Here is a 26,431-nt window from a genome sequence, read left to right as displayed (position 1 = left end):
TAACTGATGTCTCTGTAGTTTCTTTAATTGGGTTCCCCTAATGGAAAGAATACAACTTTTATACCAAAACAACAGTCTTCTTCATCACTTTTGCAAGTTGAAGTATGGCAACCATAGGTGAATTTTGCCTATTTGTGAACAAGAATAGTTTTTTGAATCACAGCCTAAGTTTATGTTCTGGATTACAATTTGGATAATATGATCAGCTTCAGATTTAAGAAACAAAAAAATAATTAGAAAATAGATTAAAAGTAATGTCAATCAGAAGTATAATTTGTTTTAGCGTAACAATAGAGACTATAAATTCAAGCAACAGAAAGCACAATAAAATAAAGAATAAAAACAATACAACAAAATATAATATTGGTATTAGTTCTAACTTGGCAATAGCTGGTTAACCTTGACTGAATATGGAAACTAAGTACACCTGGATCTGTTTAGTACTTGGAAAGGGTTCCTGAAGAAAATCTCGGCTTTTTAAAATGAAGTGATGTATCACTTTTATATTATAGCCCTCCAAAAATCATATATGGATGTGTCCATGAAAACATCTGAAGTCAAGCTGTGCTCAAAGAAATATTTACTTTTACTTAGAACTATTCAGTTAAGTATAATACTTGCATGTAATTGTTCCTAATTGTTTCCCATTTAAACACACTTTAAAAAAGAACTTATATTAAAAGCAGAGATGTTTTAACTAATTTAGATAGTTGGCAGTTAGTTATTTAATATTTCTCTTTCATGTCACAAGAAAGAGGTAATAATATGTCACCTAGCAACAGGAAGACAAAAAAGTTCAACATCTAGCAGAAAGAAGCAGTAACTGGGACAACAAGGAAAGTCATGAAAGAATAAAGAGGTAATCTCCCGAGAAACAAACTCCCCAGTGTTGGGATTGGAATGGGAACAACATTATTGTAAATATAGCAAAATACAGCAAACACCTTTAATTTACCCATACATGATCTTTCCTAGGTTTCCTCAAAATGAGCCTATTTGCTGTAAATTAAATTTGGATTTGCTCAGTACAGCCTGTCTTGAGCCCAAGTCTCATTCTACCACAAGGACTTACAACCTTTAGATCAATATGCATACTGAAAATGTTATGGGGATATTGTGTTTGCTTGGACAAAATGAATCCTCATTTGCCTATTTCCAGAGTGGCTGCTGCTACAAACAGATGCAGTTTTGCTTTCCTATCCCAGGTTTTGCTAGTATTCCCCTCTTCTCCAAGTAGTTAGGCACACTTCCAAAACAAGGCTGCAACCAAGTGTCTCCCTAAAAACATGACTTGGAATAATTAGGAAATGGGAAGCATGCCCTTTATTTCATCTTTTAAAATCTAAAAAGAATTAAAATCAGAGAGCAAAAGACCAGGAGGATGCCATAATGGCACCACAGTGCCTAGTGCTGCTCTATTAAGTATGTAATTTTCTCAGAAGATATTTCCACCCTCACATGTTCTGTCCATTTTCTCCAATCCGAATGTGTTGCTGGCAGTGAAATGAAGAGCTTTAGTAGCAGTGTTCATTAATTGTGGGATAATGGATCAGGCAGAAAAATCTCCCAGCACTTTTGGTCCCAGGGTTTCTGGTCTTTCGGCAAAGTACAGTGTTGTTGCCATTTGTAATGAAAGCCACAGTTCAGAGGTGGGTTTCAGCAGGTTCTGACCAGTTCTGGAGAACCGGTAGTGAAAATTTTGAATAGTTCGGAGAACTGGTTATAAAAATTCTGACTGGCCCCCCATCTATTCTCTGCCTCCCAAGTCCCAGCTGATCAGGAAGAAACGGGGATTTTGCAGTAACCTTCCCCCAGAGTGGGGTGAGAATGGAGATTTTACAGTATCCTTCCCCTGCCACGCCCACCAAGCTATGTCACGCCCACCAAGCCACATCCACAGAACCGACAGTAAAAAATTTTGAAACCTACCACTGCCATGGTTGCACTCATTCCTAGTATTGCATTGTTTGATCCCAGTTTCAAGAGCTCAGCAACAGGACTGAATTAGTACTGAACTAAAGGCAAATAACCCCTAAGATTTGGCCTTCTCTTAGAATAAGTCTGAGTTACCCTGAATGTAAGAAATTCAGGATTTTACCATGTACAGTTCCACCGTATCCTTGTTCATTTTGTTCCAACAAAAGTTAAGATCTGATGTTTCTCTTCAATACATCGGGAAACACTCTAGTTTAAAATGTATTCCCTGAACAATACGTATTCCCTGAACAATACATAGGAAGTCCACTCATCAAAAGGTTTTATTCTATCCACAAAAGTTTAAATTGAGATTAGTTTCCTGGCTACTGCAGGTATTAATGAATTTTAATAATTAATTATATGATAGCTATTAGCTACTGATAATGTAAATTTTCAATTAGTTCAGCTTGTCTTAAAACTTTATTTTGAATCGGCATAAGCATTAATGTTTCTGTTATTGTTCTAACTTCACTATTTACTATTAATTACTTTGTATGTTTGCCCAAGAGAGTGATTATATCCAACCTCAGGATAACATGAATGTATTTGATAATGTAAAATGGTCTTATGCCAAAATAATCTAATGATCCTTATGGAGCCAGAAGTCAGTTTGTTGACCTTTTTTTTTACCTAGAATATAGAGTGGATACAGCCAATGAATGTTTGTAAATAAGTTTCATTAGCATAGGCGTAATAATTATGAAGCTTCAGGCTAGCGATACTGGATGCCACACAAAAGGAAGATATGTCCTTTTGTCCTCCATCAGAAGGCATAGCCTTAAAATCAAGCATTGTCTGGCTTTTGAGAATCATGGCGGGCGGGGGGGAGAGTTTAACCATTTTCACAACGGGGTCATCAAAAGTTGCATCGTGATTCGTGATTCTGTAAATTCTGTTTCTTTCCCTCTTCCATCAACAGCGTTAACAGTCTCAATTTACATTATTTAAATTATATCTTGATTCCAGAAATCAATTTTAGTCCAACCCCTTCTAATCACTGTAGTGTGTAGATCACAACTCATCGTAAGTTTCTATGGCAAAATTTGAAAAGCATGTTGAAGTCAATTCTATTTCATAGCTAATTTCTAGTTTTCAAAAATATAGATATGTTGGAAAAATATTGTGACTGAAAAGTCAGTCTTTCTGATGCTGGAAAAAACAATTTCATATACATGTAGGTCAAGGTAGGGGGCTTTTTTGCTATTTTTTACTGTAATTTTTGTCACAGATGCCAAGAAAGTTAAGCAGTTAGTGAGTCTTTCTTCCAACCTCCCATTTATCTGCCATTCTAATCGCTCATTTTTCTCCTTTGCCTGTTCAGATATCTGCTAATCCTACTTAAGACTGAATTTATATTTGATATTTGATATCAACTTTGATAGTGGACAAGATATGCCTTCAGCACAATTTAAACATTGCTTAAACTCCAGTGCATTGTTTCTTAAAGCACATTACTGTCTATTGCTGATTCAATAATTAGATCTAGAATTTCAGATGTCCAGTCGTATTTTGAGCATCCAGCAGGAGGTCCTATGCTAGAACCTAATGTACGTTTAGCAGTGAACAGGGAAACTTCAGTCCATCAAGGAAAGCAAGGATGTTCTCAGATTTGCTTTTACTATTGAAAAATAAAAGTAAGAAGGAAACAGGGATGGTAGTATGAATGGACCATAAAATTCAAGGACCGTGTAGGCAGGACTAGCCTGATTTAGAAGAACCTAGAAACAAACTGCTGGTCTTGGTCCTGTCTGGGCAAGGAAAAGGATGCGTTAGAACCTGACAAAAGGAGAGGTACCATAATTGGGGTTCCTTGTCCTGGTGCTGTCTTACGTGCACTCCCCCCACCCCCCACCCCGACAGGGAGGGAGGGAGGAAAGGCAGGTGCTTTGCCAAGAAGCAGCCTCTGAATCCTGCCACTGATTTGGCATCTCAAAATCCAACCCTTTGGCACAGAACGGTCGTCCGGGAGCAAAACTCCCTCCTGCCTCCGATAGCAACTTGCCCTCGCCAGGTGCTTTCTGGCGTCCTTCTGCTCTCTGGGCTCGATCGCGACCGTTCCTGGCTTTGGAGGTGATTTCACCGGGCCTTCCCTTAGTGGGCGATTCCTCGGCTCGCCCCCCATCCCACTCCACCCTGTAGAGTACCCGCCTGTGTGCGCAGGGCGCGTTTGGAAGAGACAAGGAAGCGCGTGGCCGGGCGCGCGCACCCGACCGAGAGCGCGCCCTCCCCTGCAGCCCGAGAGGTTTCCTCGCCGGCTGCTTCTGCCGCTGCGCCCGGCTAGAAGTTTGGCTGTCAGCTCGGCTTCCTCAGGCAGCCCGCGAGAGTTTCCTCCCCCTCCCGCTTCGCTCGTCAACTCGAGAGCCGGAGGCTGGGGGGGTGGGCGCGGAGAAGCCGCCGCTAGCCGCTTTGTCCTCTCGTTTCCTCGCAGCTTCCGAACAGCCGGCGAGTCCCGGCGGACCCCAACATCGCCTCTCGAGCCGCCACCGCAGCATGCTCAAAGTCACCATGCCCTCCTCCTCGTCTTCGTCGTCCCCCTCCGCCTCCGCCACCCCCAGCGCCAGTAGCACTCTCGCCTCTGCCCCGCTCCCTGCCCCTACCCCGGGCCGGGTCGCCACCCCCGCCGCTGCCGGCACCGCCAGCCCGGATTTTTGGATCGACGGCTCCAATCGGGACACCCTGACGGATTATTACGACCTCGAGTCAGAGCTGGGACGGTAAGGAGGCGAGCGGGGTTTGTGGGGCGCTGCGAACAAGGAAAGGGGGGGATCGGGGGTGGAAGAAGACCCCCCTCCCACGCAAGCCCCGTTCTCTTTTGGGGAGGGGGCAAAACCCGGGGCTGAGCAAGCTCCTGGGATGCAGGGCGGGAGGCTGTCTGGGGGGGGGGTGATGGGGGGGGGTGCGCCGTGATCGTTGGACTCGGTGGCGTTGGCCAGTCTTGGGTCTGCTGTGGCGGAGGGTGTTTTTACGCAGAGCAGATGATGCCTAGACAAAACAGTGCGGTTGACCGATCCCCGTGTTCCCCATGCAGGGGAGAGAGAGGGGAGGGGGGAGCGCTGGTGCAAGGGGACTGCCCCATTTGGGGCAATGCAGGTTGGGGCACACTCGCCTCGAAGAGTGCAGGGGAGCGTGGGCGGGGGAGCCCCTGGTCGAGGCGTGGAGCGCGCCGTTCCACAGAAGGCGATGCCTGCACATTCCTAGACAGCAGTGGAAGCGGGGTGGCGCGAATTCTAGTTTTGCTTGGAACAGCCGTCTCCAATCGGGCGCCCTCCGGATATGCTGAGGCTGGGATTTCCAGGGTTTCCCAAAGAGCAGAGCCAAAGGGGGTAATATGGAGGTGGAAGTGGGGGCTGGGGAGGAATGTGCAATTTTAATCCAATTAAAGGTCAGAAGGTGAGGAAAGGAAGGAAAGAAAGAAAGACAAATGAGGTGGGTGTGCAGCTGTTTGTGGAGGGAAGAGGATGCAATTGTAGGGCAACTGAGCAGACCTTTCAGACTAAGAGGGATACTCTGCCTTTGGCTTAAAAGAGATGCAGGTCGGAGGAGAGGCTGCAGGGGAAGGCTGTAAGAGTTTTATGAGCATCACTGTCCAAAAGGGGATGGCTCACTAATGCCTTGTTTGCATTTGCTGGTACTGGAGAACTTGCCCGATTTGAACAGCAATTCATTTCATAAATTTCTTTACAATTCTCTCCAGTGCTGCTGCTGGAGATCCTTCCTTTCGTCTCCCCCCACCCGCCAAAAAAGAGCACAATGTGGGAAGAAAGGAAAAGGAGCTGAAAATGGTTCAGTTATTCTTCCCCATTTGATGTTGTCCCTTTCTCTATATGAGTGGGTGGTAATACTGAAAGGTGCACCATCTGTACTTGTCTTATAGGAAGTGCAAATCTGCATGTTGTTTTTAAAATACATGTACATACAGATTAGGGTAATCAACATTATTTCATCCAGTTAAACTTACTGTTTTATAAGCCAGACAACAATGAAAACTCAACCTAAGTGCAAACATATTGTTGTAGTTCTGCCAATAGTTGTTAGGAGCAAGGAGATAATCACTTAAGACAATAGGATGCAAGAATAATAAGATGATGCCTGGCCCCTTCAGATAAATGAACAGCCTAGCACTAATTATCTAGGAAGAGGCTGAGTGTCCAGCCTCATCCTCTGAAATGTAAAGAAATGTTTTGCAAATACCATCTCAAGATCTTCATGATTTAGCAGTAACAGCTGTTGAATACTTACCGTTTGAGAAAATATTTTCATGCATGTTAACAGAGTAATTTTGAACATTTTGTGCTCCTGAGGCTTTTTAGATCAAAGTCTAATCAGATAAAGGTGTAAAGCTGAAAAGCAGATGGCTTCATTCACACATTCATGTTCCTAATAATGAATATTATTTGCTTTAAATTGAAACTTCAATAATGTTATTGTAAAAATGAGGCATTCTATTGTCTTCAAAACTTAATTTTCCAAAGACTACATTTTTACTCAAGTGTGGAAAAACCACAAAAGCAATAGTATTTGACTTAGTGGGAAGAAACAATGAAAGAGCAAGTATTAAATAACAGTGCACCTTTCGTATAGTAACTTCATTCAGATTTGGGAATGAGTATGTGTTTATGTGAACCTTTTATAAATAACAATTATAAAAGTTAGGAGGAATTTCAATCAAAGTGTGATCCATCCAAAACAGGGATGTCAAACTTGATTTCATTGAGGGCCGCATCAGGGTTGTGTTTGACCTCGAATGGCCAGGATGGGCATGGCCAGCATGACGTCACTCGTGTTGGGAGCACCTGTTTTGGCCCTGTGGAGCGCTCCCGACCTCCATTTTCTGCTGTGATGGCCTCCTACAACCCTCTGCCAATGAAAACAGAGCTTGGGAGGGCCACACGTGGCCCCCCCAAGCTCCATTTTTGCTGGGAGAGGCACCACGGGCCAGTCCTTTGCTGTTTCCAGGGTGGCCCTGCGGACCAGATCTAACCACCCCGTTGGTCAGATTCGGCCCACGGGCCTTGAGTTTGACATCCCTGATCTCTAATATATGCTACCAGGAGTGTAATGAAGCGAGAATGATGAGGAATACTGAAAGAAAAATGAAGTATCATGTGACAATATGTTCTGTACGCTCTCACAGGGAAGGTCTCCTTAGGGTGCCGTCTGTCAGGCAGTGCCGACTGGCGACGCCCAGGGGAAGGGCCTTCTCTGTGGGGGCTCCCACACTCTGGAATGAACTTCCCCTAAGACTTCGTCAACTTCCTGACCTTTGAACCTCCCGCAGCAAGCTTAAAACACATCTATTTATTTGTGCAGGACTGGACTAGAATTTCAATTTTAAATTTAATTTTAATGGGGTTTTATCATTTTAATTGTAATTTTAAATTTTGGCCTATTTAAATAAGTTTTTTAATTAGTTTTTATTTTGTATTATATTTGTATTTTTATCGGGCTGTAAACCGCCCTGAGTCCTTCGGGAGATAGGGCGGTATAAAAATTTGATTAAATAAATAAATAAATAAATAAATATAAAATCTTGGAGATCTATAATATATGGTTGGTAATAAAATCTAAGACAAAATTATTTATAGTGCTCCAAGTAGTTTTAGAAGATAAAATAAGAAAATATACGGTTAAATGATAAGAAAGCAGGTTTGCCGTATACAGCAGGAAGGATGTATTAGCAGTAAGCACTATTCAATAATGGAACAACCTGCTTGGGGACAGGTGAATTCTTTTCAATTAAACAGACTGACTGCCCTTCAGATATCTGAAGCTAGATATCATGTCTCCACACAGTCTTTTCTTCTGTACCCAACTTCTCAAACTTCATCATTTTTTTCTTCCCAGCTTCTTTGTCATCTTATTTCTTCTCTCTTTTGGATCTGCTCCAATTTGTCAATATTCTTCCTAAGATGTGGTGCCCAGAACTGAACACAATAATCTAGTTATGGTCTGACTGTCTAGAATAGAGAGGAATGATTAATTATTTGGGTCATGACATTATACTTTTATGCAGCCTAAGACTGCATTTTCTTTTTTTTACAGCTGTATTATACTGTTGGCTCAAGTTCAGCTTGTGATCCACCAAAGTACTCAGATCATTTTTGCATCTCCTAATACACATTATGGTCTTTCTATCCTTTATTCATGCCTTAGATGTTTCCTGTCCAAATGTAAGATGCTGCATTATTCCCTTTTAAAATTCATATTTCTGATTTTTACCAGCCTATTAAAATTCTCCTAAATATTGATATTGTCTTGTTTGATGCCCTCTCCTCTTTTTGTGTCTTCAGTAGACTGGATAATCATAATTTTAATCCATTTTGCAATTCAAGAAAATACATTATATATATTTTGAACAGAGACTAAAACTGAAGCTTATAGTACATATGCTATAGTAGTGCTTCCTTTCAGCTTGACAAGGATCAATTTTGTATACTTACAGGATATAATTGGTTTATCAACTCTATCCCATAAGTGGTAACAAGGCCTAGCCCCAGCCTATATTTTGCCACCTTTTTACTAGTTAAATAATGAAAGGAACTTGTGATATATTTAGGCAAAAATAAATTCTATTGGTATTTGCAATGCTGCAAAATTAGAACTAATTTAAGAAAAAATTAGCAATAGCTTAAACGATATATAACAAATTAGATGTGTTTTAAAAATAAATTCTACTTCCATTTTAGTGATGGGGAAAATGAAAATAATTTAAAGCAAGGAAACAATATCTTAAACAACACTTATCTAAATTGCTGTTGTAAACCACCCAGAGTTACTTAGATAAGCAATACAGAAATTTCATAAATAGGTAGATAAATTGGTTATACTTTACATTTTACTGAAGATTTAATACCTGCTGAATAGAACTGAAGGCTTCTTTTTCCCTATTAGTAAAGGTTATTGGTGTGCTGTGATTTTTAACTTTGAGGACAAGAACTGTTTCTAACTGATTATTACAGTAGCACAGAAATGTTTTAAACATTAAAGCTTTTTGAAACATATCTAAAGTTATCAGAAGATAAAGTATGCAAAGGATTACTTACAAAATAGTTGGCCTCTTCTCCATTTAGCAATTTATTTGCTAACTTCGCGTAATATAGGTCACCATTGTAACAAATGTGAAGTGACTTCTATTAGAATAAGTTAAACAACTATTCCTATACCTGCTGCCGCCAGTTACCTTCCATCGTCCGGTGCGTCCAGTGCGCTCTCACAGGGAGGGCCTCCTTAGGGTGCCATCGGCCAACCAATGTCGGCTGGCGACCCCCAGGGGAAGAGCATTCTCTATGGGGGCCCCGGCTTTGTGGAACGAGCTGCCGGTGGGACTCCGTCTTCTCCCTGATCTTCGGACCTTTAAACGCGAGCTCAAGACTTTCTTTTTTTACCAAGCGGGGCTGGCCTGATTGATTGATTTTAATATTTGGGGGTTTTAGCGGGCTTCTTAACAGGGGTTTTTATCTTTTGTAATTTTTTATCTAATATTTTTATTAGATAATTAATTAAGCGGTTAAATTAGATTTTTAATTTTGTTATTTTAAATTGTTTTTGGATTATTGTCGTTTTATTTGCTGTACACTGCCCTGAGTCTTCGGAGAAGGCCGGTATAAAAATATAAATAAATAAATAAATAAATAAATAAATAAATAAATAAATAAATAAATAAATAAATAAATAAATATTTCTAGACAAGAAACATCTTGCTGATTTTACCAATTCGAAGTGAAATTAAAATTTGATGAATGAGATTAATAAATTCCATAGTTTAATGTTTTATACGATCTCATCATTTAATTGTATATATTTATAGAGTTATATTAATATTTAAAGAACCTTGAGTTCTGGGAATGACAGTAAAGAAACAACAGCATGCCGCATACATATATCTTATCAGCTACTCTGGAATGGCAATATTTCTTGCTTTGTCTTTTTGGAAAAATGTTATAATACTTTCCAAATGTTGCAAATCTATCAGAAGTTCTAATTTATTTTTATTTTGAGTTTATCCTCCAGTCATTCATATAACTTACTGAAGCATAGATTTACGTCATAGACCATTCTTTTGTAGAATAGCTGGGAATCCTAGAATAATAGGCCCTACATTAACTTCTTCTAAATCCCCTTTTATATGACATAGCCAGGTGTCTTTTACTGTTAGTTTTTCAAATGAAATTTGTAAGGTGAGCGTACTTTCATGGTTAAACTCTTTTCACTGGACAGAACCATCTATTTGTACAATTTGCTACATAAGTGAGATAGGCTACCACAAATAATTCAAAGAAGAACCAGTAATACCCTTGAAAAAAAAAGGATATATCTATGGTTCACAAAATGTGGTCTGGGGATTCCTGGGGCCTTGAGGCCCTTACAAGCAGTCTGCGAAGTTATTTAAGCCATTTTAGAATGTCTCAATTTTAATTTCTAATACTGGTATAATAAATATCAATGAATAAAACCTACATGAAGCAAAGCTCTGAGGGGTTTTTAATCATTTTTAAGAATGTAATATCCATGTGATATAAATATCAATTATTGTTGAAATCCTTCCTTTGGAGCACAAGTCTCCAAACTTGGCAACTTCAAGATTTGTGGATTTCAATTTCTAGAATTCCTCAGCCATACATTGTGTTTATTATTCCAAGAGATAAGTGAACTTTGGCAACATTTACACAATATTCCAAGTTTTTCAACTTAATGCTTTAAATAGTTTGAATCTTACCTCTAGAAGAAACCAGTTTGGGAAAGGTTTTTTACTTAATCTTGTTTCCTCTCAACAGAGTGTCTCTAATAACTGGTGTTGTTTTGTTTTGTTTTGCTTTTTGCAAATAGAGTGTGATGTTCTTCTGGCATCATAAGAATGGCTATCCATATGTCAGGAAGGGAGCTGACTCAAATTTATTGTTATTGGTTATCTTTAATAGACTGTTTTGACATTGGAAGTATTGATATAATTGGCACATGCATGTAAGACTATGAATAATAACTTTAGAATAGAATAGAATAGAATAGAATAGAATAGAATAGAATAGAATAGAATAGAATAGAATAGAATAGAATTTTATTGGCCAAGTGTGATTGGACACACAAGGAATTTGTCTTGGTGCATATGCTCTCAGTGTACATAAAAGAAAAGATACCTTCATCAAGGTACAACATTTACAACACAAATGATGGTCAATGTATCAATATAAATCATAAGGATTACCAGCAACAAAGTTATAGTCATACAGTCATAAGTGGAAAGAGAGTGGTGATGGGAACAATGAGAAGATTAATAGTAGTGCAAATTTAGTAAATAGTTTGACAGTGTTGAGGGAATTATTTGTTTAGCAGAGTGATGGCCTTCAGAAAAAAACTCTTCTTGTGTCTAGTTGTTCTGGTGTGCAGTGCTCTATAGCGTCGTTTTGAGGGTAGGAGTTGAAACAGTTTATGTCCAGGATGTAAGGGATCTGTAAATATTTTCACGGCCCTCTTCTTGATTCGTACAGGTCCTCAATGGAAGGCAGATTGGTAGCAATTATTTTTTCTGCAGTTCTAATGATCCTCTGAAGTCTGTGTTTCAACCTCTTCCAGGAAAGTCTGCTTTCCTGGAAGAGGTTGAAAACAGACATTGACGTAATTGCATTCAGTCTTATACTCATATTTTCCCATTCATTTTTCAAAGGAGAATCTTTTTCTGCATTAGCAATATATTTTACTTAGTGACAAGACTTTCCTGCTTTTTCCCCATTCCTGCACATATATCGATACCAGAAAGCTTAGTACAGCAATACTCAAAACTGTTTGTGAAAGCTATATGTTGAAGAAATTCCTACAACGAATGCAGAAGAAAACTACTTAACTAGTTTATACAGTAGATCTTACCTTCCATATTATGCCTTGTGATATTTTATTTAGTTCAGTGCAGAGACCAATTTTTATCTTCAATAACTTGGAGATAATGGGAACTGTTCGAATGATACATCTTTGGTCAAATTCATATACTACAAAATTCACTTGAAACAGATTTAGATAAATGCTTTTGAGATGGAGAGCTGTCTATGCAATGGTTTCCCCCCACCCTCACAGTGACAGAAATTTGACTCTTGGTTGTATAATTTACAAATTACATTAGGATGAACTAAATTGAAGAGGCTAATTTACAGGTATGTATTTTGTAAAATAAGGCAATAGAAAACATTTGGTATCCTAGTTGCACTCAGTTTATGGTCATAATAATATTAACGTAATAATCTTTTGCTTATGTGTTAAAATGCTTTTAAAAGTATGAAGCACACTAAGATATCAGTCTCCCTTCTTTGTGGAGAAAATCTTAGGAATGGTTTATATTTTCCAAAGTCAAAAAACTTCCAGTGCAAGCCCTATGTGTTCAAAAGCTTTTAGCTTAAACTCCTCCTCCCAAAACACCTAATTGCAGGTATTCAAAATAATTAGCTATCAATGCCTCTTTGTAGATTAATCCAGTTCCAGTATAATCCAAGTAATGACCTAATGCCACTTTAGTTGTACTTCATTATGCTCCACTACACTTTGGCAGTTCTCTTGTTGTAATTTTTCTTTGCTCTGTTACTTTGCACCCGGCAACAATATGCGTGTCATAAAGCTATGCTATATTGTTTCATGTTGGCTTACAATTGGCAGATTCTAAGTCATAAGGAGTATGGACAGATTCAAGTCTTGAATCGAATTACACAGAAAATATTTGGAGGAGGAAGAAATTGGCTTATTACAGAGCAATTTAATAATAATGATCCAAGAGCAGCTAAGCACTTTGTTTAATATCTACCCAGAGAGGTCAAGAAGCAATAAAATTGGCAGAAGCATTACTCAAAGGTATGTTGGAGTCGAGATCTGGTGTATTTTTTTGCAGTGGAAATAGATGGTTGTTCAGGAATTGGAGATACTGGAGTGATTTGAAAAGGCAAGTGCTAAAAGTTTGGAAAACAGCAAAGAAAAAATCAGAATGTGGAAGACTAGCAAATTGTCATCATCTGGACACACTTAGTAAAATAGTAAAAATTTAACAGTGCAGCATATCAGTTGGTCATTTTCTAATCTGGGATCTAAAAGATGCCCTGAATACCAGACTAAAGATGGGAAGCCCAATTGTAATGTTTAGGAAGAGGTTTTACTATTCAGGAAGGGTTAATAATGAATTCACCAAAAGAAATCTGTTACACTGAGATCCAGTCTAGCAATTTAAAAGTGCCACTTTCAAAATGTTGTGGAACCACACAGAAATAACTAAACCAAAAGTCTGATTAATCTTACAGATGTGGCCAAAAGTACTATTGATATCCTTTCAATTTTCCCCAAAGAATTGGCTGGGAATTAAGTTGAAACTGATACAAATAATGGCCACGAAGACTCCACTTTTGAAAGACAGATAACATAAAAACAGTGGTGAAATCCAATTTTTTTTTACTACTGGTTCTGTGGGCATGGCTTGGTGAGCATGGTGTGGTGTGGCTTGGTGGGTATGGCAGGGGAAGGATACTGCAAAATCTCCATTCTCACCCCACTCTGGGGCCAGCCAGAGGTGGTATTTGCCGGTTCTCCGAACTGCTCAAAATTTCTGCTACTGGTTCTCCAGAATCTGTCAGAACCTGCTGGATTTCACCCCTGCATCAAAATCATATTTTTCTTTTAATGGAGACATACCAATACTTGTGGTAGTGTGTATTTGCCATATTAATGGCAAATTAATATTAATATTAAATTGGATATTAATATCCAAGAAGACAGGCTCCTGCCTCCTTTAAGATTGTTTTATTCAAGAAATTTTAGGATAATAACTTGTCATTCAGATTTCTGCACAATTATGAAAGCTGCTAGATAATTGTAATATGCTGTATTAAATATGTGTCTTATAGTTCTGTGGAAAGGTTTACTCTTACTTGCCTATGAAAATCTAACAGAAATCATTAGATATGGGGTGTTTTTCTTTCCCCCATTTTTCTTCAGGTATAATCCCCACATTTACTATTTTTAAAAGGAATCAAAGCTAAATTTGACATGCCTTTTATGCATCTAATTTTATTTCTGTTACTCAGATACAATATAAATGGATAGATATGATTTATATTCTTTGACTTCAATATAAATGGATAAATATGATTTATATTCTTTGATTTGTATCCTAAGCATTCATATTGCTCGGATCATTCACCAGAAAAGGGAGCTTTATCAGTCAATATTTAAAGAGAACTGGAGCCTTAATGGATATGTAGGAGTCAAGTTGACTGTGTGCTTTTTCTGATTTTATTTGCCTTGTTGTTAAACACAACTAAATGTCACTGGATACTTTTAGAAATATACTCATGATATCATAATGGAAATATTCAAATTTTAAAAAAATCTGTTGTATGAAAGAGTCCTCTTTCTTTAGGGAAGGTACTAATGTTATTAGAAAGGTATTTTCAAAGAACTTACTGAAGTATCACTCAACAAAGCCAAGAACCTAGAACATTTTTTGAAAAACACCATTTATTTGTCAATATTTGTATTTATCAGAAATGGTGAGTCTCCAGACTTTAGGTTTCCCAGATATTGCAAGCTTTTCCCCATATACTCTTTCCACCAGTCCACTGTCCCCAACTATTATAATAACAGTATAAAACACGGGTGTCAAACTTGTGGCATCACGTGATGTTTCATGTTGGCTTACAATTGGCAGATTCTAAGTCATAAGGAGTATGGACAGATTCAAATCTTGAATCGAATTACACAGAAAATATTTGGAGGAGGAAGAAATTGGCTTATTACAGAGCAATTTAATAATAATGATCCAAGAGCAGCTAAGCACTTTGTTTAATATCTACCCAGAGAGGTCAAGAAGCAATAAAATTGGCAGAAGCATTACTCAAAGGTATGTTGGAGTCGAGATCTGGTGTATTTTTTTGCAGTGGAAATAGATGGTTGTTCAGGAATTGGAGATACTGGAGTGATTTGAAAAGGCAAGTGCTAAAAGTTTGGAAAACAGCAAAGAAAAAATCAGAATGTGGAAGACTAGCAAATTGTCATCATCTGTACACACTTAGTAAAATAGTAAAACTTTAACAGTGCAGCATATCAGTTGGTCATTTTTTAATCTGGGATCTAAAAGATGCCCTGAATACCAGACTAAAGATGGGAAGCCCAATTGTAATGTTTAGGAAGAGGTTTTACTATTCAGGAAGGGTTAATAATGAATTCACCAAAAGAAATCTGTTACACTGAGATCCAGTCTAGCAATTTAAAAGTGCCACTTTCAAAATGTTGTGGAACCACACAGAAATAACTAAACCAAAAGTCTGATTAATCTTACAGATGTGGCCAAAAGTATTATTGATATCCTTTCAATTTTCCCCAAAGAATTGGCTGGGAATTAAGTTGAAACTGATACAAATAATGGCCACAAAGACTCCACTTTTGAAAGACAGATAACATAAAAACAGTGGTGAAATCCAAATTTTTTTACTACCGGTTCTGTGGGCGTGGCTTGGGCATGGTGTGGCTTGGTGGGCCTGGCAGGGGAAGGATACTGCAAAATCTCCATTCCCACCCCACTCTGGGGCCAGCCAGAGGTGGTATTTACCGGTTCTCCGAACTGCTCAAAATTTCTGCTACTGGTTCTCCAGAACCTGTCAGAACCTGCTAGATTTCACCCCTGCATCAAAATCATATTTTTCTTTTAATGGAGACATACCAATACTTGTGGTAGTGTGTGTATTTGCCATATTAATGGCAAATTAATATTAATATTAAATTGGATATTAATATCCAAGAAGACAGGCTCCTGCCTCCTTTAAGATTGTTTTATTTAAGAAATTTTAGGATAATAACTTGTCATTCAGATTTCTGCACAATTATGAAAGCTGCTAGATAATTTTAATATGCTGTATTAAATATGTGTCTTATAGTTCTGTGGAAAGGTTTACTCTTACTTGCCTATGAAAATCTAACAGAAATCATTAGATATGGGGTGTTTTTCTTTCCCCCATTTTTCTTCAGGTATAATCCCCACATTTACTATTTTTAAAAGGAATCAAAGCTAAATTTGACATGCCTTTTATGCATCTAATTTTATTTCTGTTACTCAGATACAATATAAATGGATAGATATGATTTATATTCTTTGACTTCAATATAAATGGATAAATATGATTTATATTCTTTGATTTGTATCCTAAGCATTCATATTGCTCGGATCATTCACCAGAAAAGGGGGAGCTTTATCAGTCAATATTTAAAGAGAACTGGAGCCTTAATGGATATGTAGGAGTCAAGTTGACTGTGTGCTTTTTCTGATTTTATTTGCCTTGTTGTTAAACACAACTAAATGTCACTGGATACTTTTAGAAATATACTCATGATATCATAATGGAAATATTCAAATTTTAAAAAAATCTGTTGTATGAAAGAGTCCTCTTTCTTTAGGGAAGGTACTAATGTTATTAGAAAGGTATTTTCACAGAACTTACTGAAGTATCACTCAACAAAGCCAAGAACCTAGAACATTTTTTGAAAAACACCATTTATTTGTCAATATTTGTATTTATCAGAAATGGTGAGTCTCCAGACTTTAGGTTTCCCAGATATTGCAAGCTTTTCCCCATATACTCTTTCCACCAGTCCACTGTCCCCAACTATTATAATAACAGTATAAAACACGGGTGTCAAACTTGTGGCATCACGTGATGTTTCATGATGTTTTTCCCATTCGCAGAGCTGGGGTGGGTGGGTACGGCCTGTGCGTAATGCATCTGGCCCGTGGGCTGCCAGTTTGACACCCTTGGTATAACAGATTTGGAAGGGACCTTGGAAGACTTCTTGTCTAACCCTCTGCTCAAGCAGGGGACCCTATACCATTCTCCATAAATGGTTGCCCATTCTCTTCTTAAAAACAAAAATGGAGCACCCATATCTTTCATTAGCAGCTATAGGGGAAAACGAGCTATTCTTCCCACGCATGTAGATTTTTAAAAGCCTGATTTTAATGTATGCAGTTCAGGAATAGGTTTTACTATTCGGGAAGGGTAATCCTTTCTCCTCCATTAAGAATTCATCAAAAGAAATCTTCCACTGCTGCATTTTAAAAGGCTTTGTTGTAACACAAAGAGAATTCTTCGACAGGGTTTATTTTCTGGAGTATTGGTATCTCCTTCCAAATTGCCTTTATGGCCATGAACCTCTGTTGGGAGCAGTGGAAGTTCTCTAAAATCTAAATTGCTGTAAGGAGCAGGGAGCGAGTGAAACTGTGAATATGAATGTGTGAGAAGAAGAGAGAGAGAAGAATAGATATAGTATTAGATAAAGGAGGGTCTGAAGTCTTGGGAAAACACTTTGGAACTGCTCTGCTGCAGCGAGGCAGCTCTATCTATTTGGACCAAGACCTCTCCTGTTTTTACATGTGACATGTCCACCATGAATATCTTCCCAACATGAATTCAGCCACAATTACTGTGAAGGGTCAAGATTAGATCAGGCTGAACTTGACTCTTGGTGACTTCATTGCTGTGTCTGGGTCTCTGTAGTTTCCTTGGCAACAATAAGGGAAATATAGAAAGGTAAAGGTAAAGTTTCCCCTCGCACCTATGTGCTAGTTGTTCCTGACTCTAGGGGGTGGTGCTCATCTCCTTTTCAAAGCCGAAGAGCTAGTGCTGTCCGAAGATGTCTCCATGGTCATGTGGCCGGCATGACTAAATGCCAAAGGTACATAGAACGCTGTTACCTTCCCACCAAAGATGGTCCCTATTGTTCTACTTGCATTTTTTACATGCTTTCAAACTGCTAGGTTGGCAGAAACTGGGAGAAGTAACGGGAGTTTACCCCGTTACGCACCACTAGGAATTCGAACCGCTGAACTGCCGACCTTTCAATCAACAAGCTCGGCGTTTCTTACCCCCTAAGCCACCACGTCCCTAAGGGAAATACGTATTAGTATTAATCCATTCTATATAACGGAAATATAGAATGGATTAATATTAATACATCGTTTCTCTAATGATATAGGAAATTCAGAAAGGAACTCCTATTATCTTGTACTGTTGCATTATGAAATAATGATCCATAAAAGAGAAGGATACTCTGGATTTGTCAATCTTATTTCACAACTATAACAGAATAACCTGAATTCCATTCTGGCCATAAGGTTATGGGATGAAATAAGATCCTAATTCAACTAATTCCCCCTTTTCACAGGACCTGGTCAGATTTTGGTGTGTGTGTGGGGGGGTCTGACTGGCAGTTGCCTGTTGATTTTTTTTCTCTGCCAGATACTCAGTTACATGGTTCATTTCTGCAGAATCAGAGACTGGGAGGTAAACAGTCAGCTTCCTTGCCACTTTGTCATCCTAACAGAAGTGGGGAGAGATAGTTCATTTTCCACCAGATCTCCAACTGCACAAAACAGCTCCATGCAACATTTCAGGGAAAGAATTGGTCCCTCCTCACTTTCTTGCTATTTCTCTTATGGTTTGGCTAGAGGAAGGGCTCTCTTTTCCACCCAGCTCTTTAATCAAATAGAGCAGCACCATGCTATTTAGGTCCTGGCAAATAAAGCCTTACTTGATGTAATCAGACTCTCCTCCTTCCAAAAAGACAATGGTCCTGGGGAAGACCCCAGTCCCAGATTACAATATCAATCATATGAATGAAGAATTCTAGATTGCTTGTACAGCAAGACATCTTTTGGGTGAAGAAGAGAAACACCTCTAATACTAGAATAGTGAAAGGTGAAAGCTGGCTTCATAGTAGACTTGTGTGCAGACAAAGGGAATTTAATTAGAATATTTACTCTATTCCATACAACTCTCCTTGTATCACAATTAATACAATGAGGTTGCATTTCTGGCCACCTAAATTTTGTCACTCACTGAGAGAATAGAATGTTTACCTTCTGCCGTCTTTTCAGGCATTTTCTAGCCATTGTGAAAACTGATCAAACAGTTGCCATGCAAACATATTGCTTGGCTGTTGATATTTTTTAGTAGAGAACAAGACTCTGATCCATCACAATGCAAAGAATTCTAATACAAATGTAAATTGATGAAATGATAGCTGTTCTGTATGCATAGAGAAGCAGTATATTCCTAGAAAGCAGAGTATAATTAACAGCCTGATATATCTGGACTCACGCATCATGCTAAGCTTGATCTTTTAAAAAATGTACATACAACAACAGACAAACCATAGTGGTCACACGTAATACTATAGATCATGTGTTATCAGAATGGTTGAGTTCAGATTTCACATTAACTCAAAACCAAATAAATCATTATTAGCACAATTTGAAAAAAAATAATTAGCATAGTATGTGACCCCAGCCACTATGTCCATTGATCCCTTTCCTTGATGAAAAATTTAAAACTTCACATTTTCTTTCAAGCCAGATGGAGAATGGCAGGCTTAATGCAGGTATCGTACAGTTACCTGGAAAAATAATACAATTACCCTTTTCCAGTTAAACTAGAATTCCAAATTTAGAATCTGTTTTATCATTTCAGTATTGTAGTGATACCAGATACGTTGCAAAATTCCAGATGCCCAATACTACGCAGACAGCAGCAAAGACTCTAATTCTTTGCTGCCGTATAGTGGTCCTCTCTTCATGATGAAACCAAAGTGTTCTACGAAGATATCTTTCTAGCATCATGGGTAGAAGGATTCTAACTTTTTTTTCTGTAGAAAACAAGTCTATAAATAAAGCAATCAGTAAGATGTATTTGGAACAGCCATTTTTCAAATAGTACAAAATCTAATACTAACACCAATGATACCTGTACAGTTTTCAATGTTTAAAAACCATAACAAATTCACAAAGACAGCCTGCTCATGGGAAAAGCTCCAGAGTTTTGCCTTATAAAGGTATTTATATGCTCACCATCATCAGAAAATTAGATTTAAGAATCCCCAAAGAGTATGATGCAGGCCATTAACTTGTTGGCTGTTCCTGAGATTCCCAAGAAAAAGGAAAAAGACAGTAAGATTTGAAAGAAACTGACAAAAATCTGGGGCAGGTGGCAATTTGTTGAGAGTGATAGTTGGAACTTGCAGATATCTGCACTTCAGGGCATAGCCAGAACAGAGAAATAGAGCTACAGCATCTTTTGCCTGTACCTGTACACTGAAAAATGCTAAACTAGGAAAATTAAGACACTAACACAAAAGCATAAAAAGTACAAGGCAAAATATAATTAAAATACATATGTAAAAGTACAGATTACAGTAAAACAACTGTATTCAATGTGTGTGTGTGCATATTCACATGTACATGTTGTTGATATGTCTGTGGCTTAGTATGCTCAAATTATCCTCCAAAGCCAGGCTGAATTATATGTGATAACACATACATACATACATATTCATCTGTACAATTCTGTACAATTGATAGAGAAGGTCTAGACAAGTCCCTGCAGTTTTCTTGGCAAGGTTTTTCAGAAGTGGTTTGCCATTGCCTCCTTCCTAGGGCTGAGAGAAAGTGATTGGTCAAAAGTCACCTAACTGGCTTTGTACCTAAGGTGATATTATAACACATGATTTCTAGTTTGATACCTTAAGTACTACTTCCTTTCAACAGTTCAAGAAGGTTCCACACCCATATACACTAATCAGGTGATTGAGGAAACAGATAAACCACCAAATGGCCTCAATGACACTCTAAAAGAATGCAAATGACCAACTGTCTGCAAGGAGTATAAATTCTTCCATTTCCCACCATCCAGTCAGAGCTGAAGAAGCTTCTTGGATGAGAAGCGGGGGGAAAAGAAAAACAAGCTCTTGAAAAAAGTACCTTTGAGACAACCATGATCTGCATGATTGAGAATCTCCATAGACTTAAGCACTATACAAAAGTGGCGCTCTATACTTTTAGAAGAAACATAAAAGTTATGTTGAACATCATGGAACTGAGTGCTTAAGAGGTTTGTAGGGTGAAATAGAGAGACAGAATCAAAAATGATTCTATCATTCTAGAGCTCACAGTCTCTCTGGTCTGTAGCTTGATACTGTAACCATTACACTAAATTGTCTATATATATTGGCAGCATATTTGTCTGTATATGTATATTGTTTGTTGCTATAATGTTGCTACCTAAAAAAATTGTGGCTTATGAAACTATTTAATTTATCACATAATATAGTATTAGAAAATCTGCATGGGATTTCAGCCATTTTATTTAGAATCTTTGAGTTCAGTTGAGCTCAGGATCCTATGTTAAAAATATATCAGAATAAACTCTTAGCTATTGAGAATATCTATTAAAAATTATTAGCAATGTTCAAAAGATGTACTTCAGAAGGTATGGGGCATGTTCAAACGCTTCTTGTCAAAGAAATACCTATGGGTTTTTTTCAGACTTTGAGAAACAGCCACAAAACTAATATAGCAATAGCACTTAGATTTATATACCGCTTCACAGTGCTTTATAACCTTCTCTAAGCGGTTTTCAGAGTCAAACCACAATATTTCCCCCAATAATCTGGGTTCTCATTTTACCGGCCTCGGAAGGATGGAACGCTTGAGCTGGTGAGAACTGAACTTCAAGTGTGAGCAGTGAGTTAGCTTGCAGTATCACATTCTAACCACTGCACCAGCATGACTCTTACCTCATACCTCAGAAAGATATGGCTGCTTTATCAATTTGAAAAGAGACACACCACAAAATTCACCTTTTAATGATTTGCAAAGCATTGTTTTTCATATATTTTGAACCTTATTTTGCAATGTCAGAAGACACAAACAGTTATATTTCTCTACTGAATCCATTGGCTGCTTTTTGCTGTACCATAGCCATGGTACTATTAATTGATAAGAAATAAATCTAAAATGTACTTCTGGTATTGTGAAAGATGGAAAACTCTTGGGAATCAAATATGACTAGTCTTACTAATTAATGAGATGTGTTGCTCCATTACATGGCTTCAATTATTGAACCATACTTTGGATGAAATTCACTCTTAAATGCAATAATGCTTTATTGAGGACATTGACCCCATTCACCGCCCCAGACCTTACTTCTGTAGTCGGACATCTGCTTGTCTACAGATATGAAAACCGTGACTATGCCTACATCTAATATTCAAGGAAGGAGGACAGTATTATATAGCTTTTTTTCATTAACCAAAACTTAATATTTGGAAACCAGTTGTGAAAAAAACAGAACTATATATTCATATTCTGGATACGGATTCATAAAATACTATATGTTTTCTGACAGTTTAATGTCATAAACACTAAAAAGCTCACAGCTTTTGAAGAACTTATGCAAATTACTACATCACAAATTTAGGAACGACCTTCAAACATCTGCCAGATAATTTTAGACATAACTGCAAACCTCTCAAGCATGATTTAAAATAGTATGGGAAAAAGATTTAGAAGTAGAAATTAAGAAGAGGGTGAGAATGAACAGAAAGAGGCCATTACAATCTGTATCAGTTAAGGGAAAATTCAAATAATCTAATGTTTCACTCATATCTGACATATAAGCACATATTGTAAAGAAATAGGATTTTAAGAAATCCCACCATTTATAACAAAGGATTATTATATTAATTTAGTTAATATTTTGAGAAAAAACATTAAGCTTTTTAAAATAATCGTATCAACCATAGTTCTCACCAAATACTAATGTGAAAAGAAAGAAAGCTCCATTGATATTTAATACCAAAAATGTTACCATAAATAATTTTGGCAGAAAAATTCACCATCAATTATAGCTTTTGAAAATTCAGATAAACTGTTTTGTCAATTATTCATTGGAAGAGAGACCCATTGACGTATGAATCATGAAAAATGCATAAACAGTGAAATAGATTAGACTAGACTAGACTAGACTAGACTAGACTAGACTAGACTAGACTAGACTAGACTAGACTAGACTAGACTGGACTGACAGGTTTGTTTGTTTAATTGACACATTTATATAGCCTCCCATCTCACTAACCATGATTGTGATGGTATACAATCAGTAGTTAAAACAAAATCACAACTACCGGTAATAAAAACTTTACCAAATAAACAAGAGCGAGATAAATAAAATAATAAAAACAAGATGTGAATACACATTTAAAAACAGTACAGCCATCACACAAGCTCCCCATTGGACCCCAGGTTGATGAATACATGAAATAATTTCCATTTAATCAGTGCTTCCACCTTTGAAATCTATATAAGCAAGAAATAAAAACAAGTTCTGCATCTATAATTAAGTCTAAGGATTTTTTTTTTACTTTTTAAAAAATGTAATAGTACTGTTTCTACCTAAATTTGTAGAAATTATTCCACAAATTTTATATCTTTGGTTTTTAAAAAGGCCGCTTGAGAGAAGATAGAAGACCCAAAAGGAAAATATGGAAAACAGATACTGAATAGCAGCAACATGTGGTTGAGCCATAAGAAGTCAATTAACAAAGCATTGAAATTCACATTATGTGCCTGGAGTGAATCTAGTATTTCTGTTTGCCCTTGATAGTAATAGCTCATTTTATTAATCTAAGGGAGGGCTTTTATTAATTTAGGATTTTCATGCACACAAATCTTTTTACAAAGAGAGATAGCCTTTTTTTGTTGTTGTTTCTTTTTTCTGAGATGAAAAAAATCATTTAGTGGAATTTCCTACTGACGCCCAAAGATCTGAAGACAGACAATCAGATTTATAAGTCAGTGTAACTATAAGGGTGTGCTAAAGAAAGCAAATCAGTTATTAAAAATAATTGAGTGGAGGTGGTTTTAGAGAAGGTGGTAACAGTAAAGGTTTAGAAAAGATTCACTGTTTACTTGTCATTCAGATCATCTTACCTCTGCTAAACTTAGAAACATGGCCATAAAATCTGTTGATAGATGTTCCCACACCTTTCTTTTAATAAAAATGGCTAAATAAAGGGGCTGGCCTTCTAAAGCTTCTTATATTTGAGGTAATTTTTAAAGACTTATGTATTTCATTGCCAATACACATTATAGAATCTTGCAATCAAAGCCGCTCGGCATTATTTGAATTTTATGAGAAGGAAGAAAGATCTGGAAGGGGGGAAAAGGGAAAGGATTCTCATTTCTCAGTGGTCAAAAATCTTTGTGACATTCAAAAGTTGTGATTTAGATGTGGCTGCCCATCTGCTGAGGATATTAATATCCTGTAGGTTTGGATTTTTGGAGATTGGGAAACGAAAAAAACACTCTTCCCTTTTAATACTTCACACATGATAGTCACACACCACACATACGCACACACACACACACACACACACACACACACACACATGTCCTGCATTTCACAGAATGCCAAGTAGCAGATCACTGTCTATCAAAATTGTATAAAATATTAAGAATTCAACCAGTTTCCCTATTTTACATTTTAATTCCCAACTGATTCCCATAATATTACCTGGCTCAGTTGCCCCAATATTATGTACATATCCATTTGCTAAGCATGTCGATCAAAAGATCGGCAGTTCAGCAGTTTGAATCCCTAGTGCTGCCGTGTAACGGGGTAAGCTCCCGTTACTTGTCCCAGCTTCTGCCAACTTAGCAGTTTGAAAGCACGTAAAAAATGCAAATAGAAAAATAGGGACCACCTTTGGTGGGAAGGTAACAGCGTTCCCTGCGCCTTTGGCATTTAGTCATGCCAGCCACATGACCATGGAGACGTCTTTGGACAGTGCTGGCTCTTCGGCTTTGAAACGGAGATGAGCACCACCCCCTAGAGTCAGGAATGATTAGCACATATGTGCAAGGGTTAGGGTTTGAGATGCAATCACATGATCACAAGGTGTTGGACAGACTGGCTGTAAGTACAAACAGGTTGCTAAATATCCAACTTGCAATCATGTGACTGAGGGGGAAGGGATAGTGTGACAGCCCCTTAAAGCACCCTTTCTGAGACTGACCTAAATTTGAATGATTGTTAAATGATAGTTCATAAATCAAGGATTACCTGTAATTAGAAGTAGTAATACTCACTTGTGTAGCACTCACAAAATGAGGTGCACAGAATCTTTGCAAGTAAAAGTGCCATAGTATCTATTTTAAAAACTGCATCAAATGTGTCAGGGTAATGATTTAAGGGGACGCGGTGGCTCAGTTGGCTAAGACTCTGAGCTTGTTGATTGAAAGTCGTTCAGCGGTTCAAATCCCTAGTGCCGCGTAATGGGGTGAGCTCCCATTACTTGTCCCAGCTTCTGCCAACCTTTTTTTATGTATGAAAGCACATAAAAAATGCAAGTAGAAAAATAGGGACCACCTTTGGTGGGAAGGTAACAGCGTTCCCTGCGCCTTTGGCATTTAGTCATGCCAGCCACATGACCATGGAGACGTCTTTGGACAGTGCTGGCTCTTCGGCTTTGAAACGGAGATGAGCACCACCCCCTAGAGTCAGGAATGACTAGCACATATGTGCAAGGGTTAGGGTTTGAGATGCAATCACATGATCACAAGGTGTTGGACAGACTGGCTGTAAGTACAAACAGGTTGCTAAATATCCAACTTGCAATCATGTGACTGAGGGGGAAGGGATAGTGTGACAGCCCCTTAAAGCACCCTTTCTGAGACTGACCTAAATTTGAATGATTGTTAAATGATAGTTCATAAATCAAGGATTACCTGTAATTAGAAGTAGTAATACTCACTTGTGTAGCACTCACAAAATGAGGTGCACAGAATCTTTGCAAGTAAAAGTGCCATAGTATCTATTTTAAAAACTGCATCAAATGTGTCAGGGTAATGATTTAAGGGGACGCGGTGGCTCAGTTGGCTAAGACTCTGAGCTTGTTGATTGAAAGTCGTTCAGCGGTTCAAATCCCTAGTGCCGCGTAATGGGGTGAGCTCCCATTACTTGTCCCAGCTTCTGCCAACCTTTTTTTATGTATGAAAGCACATAAAAAATGCAAGTAGAAAAATAGGGACCACCTTTGGTGGGAAGGTAACAGCGTTCTGTGCGCCTTTGGATTGAGTCATGCCGCCCACATGACCACGGAGACGTCTTCGGACAGCGCTGGCTTTTTGGCTTTGAAACAGAGATAGGCACTGCCCCCTAGAGTCGGGAATGACTAGCACATATGTGCAAGGGGAACCTTTATCTTTACCTAATGATTTAAGAGCTGACCAACTGCTATGATGATGTAATGCTGGGAATGAGTCAGAAGGTTTTTGGGCTGATATCACTTTAAGAGCCTGTAATAAGAAGAGGCCCTGCTGGGGCATATCTCTCTTTCTGGGAGTGCTTCCGTGCTGTAATTGCTGTTTGCTATTTGTTTGAGGTCTGACTAAAGTACATGTATGTATATATTCTTTGTAGATAAAACCACTATTTAAAAACAAACCTCTGTTTAGTGTATTTGCTCTTGGATAGTCTCACATAGTCACACTGTGTGCACTCTGACAAAATGCATCAGATATGCACTGTGATTTTAGCGTATTTGTTTACAATTTTAAATATCGTTAACCGTCCTACTATCATCACAGTATTATGAGTATGAAATA

General features: G+C 38.0%; 1 protein-coding gene across 2 annotated transcripts in view; it reads left to right on the top strand.

Annotated features, from left to right (window-relative positions):
• Positions 1-4,273: 4,273 nt before the first annotated feature.
• CAMK4 (calcium/calmodulin dependent protein kinase IV) overlaps positions 4,274-26,431 on the top strand; it is a 72,484-nt gene continuing 50,326 nt past the window's right edge. For both annotated transcript variants that reach the window (XM_058169456.1, XM_058169455.1), the window contains exon 1: positions 4,274-4,691. In XM_058169456.1, coding sequence (XP_058025439.1) covers positions 4,468-4,691 — 224 coding nt within the window. In that variant the 5' untranslated portion in view covers positions 4,274-4,467. The remainder of the gene's footprint in view (positions 4,692-26,431) is intronic.

The sequence above is a fragment of the Ahaetulla prasina genome, chromosome 2 (assembly GCF_028640845.1).
Source record: "Ahaetulla prasina isolate Xishuangbanna chromosome 2, ASM2864084v1, whole genome shotgun sequence".
NCBI classification, from domain to species: Eukaryota; Metazoa; Chordata; class Lepidosauria; order Squamata; family Colubridae; genus Ahaetulla; species Ahaetulla prasina.
The sequence above is the reverse complement of the archived record's forward strand: the minus strand, read 5'-3'. Positions and strand labels throughout refer to the sequence as shown.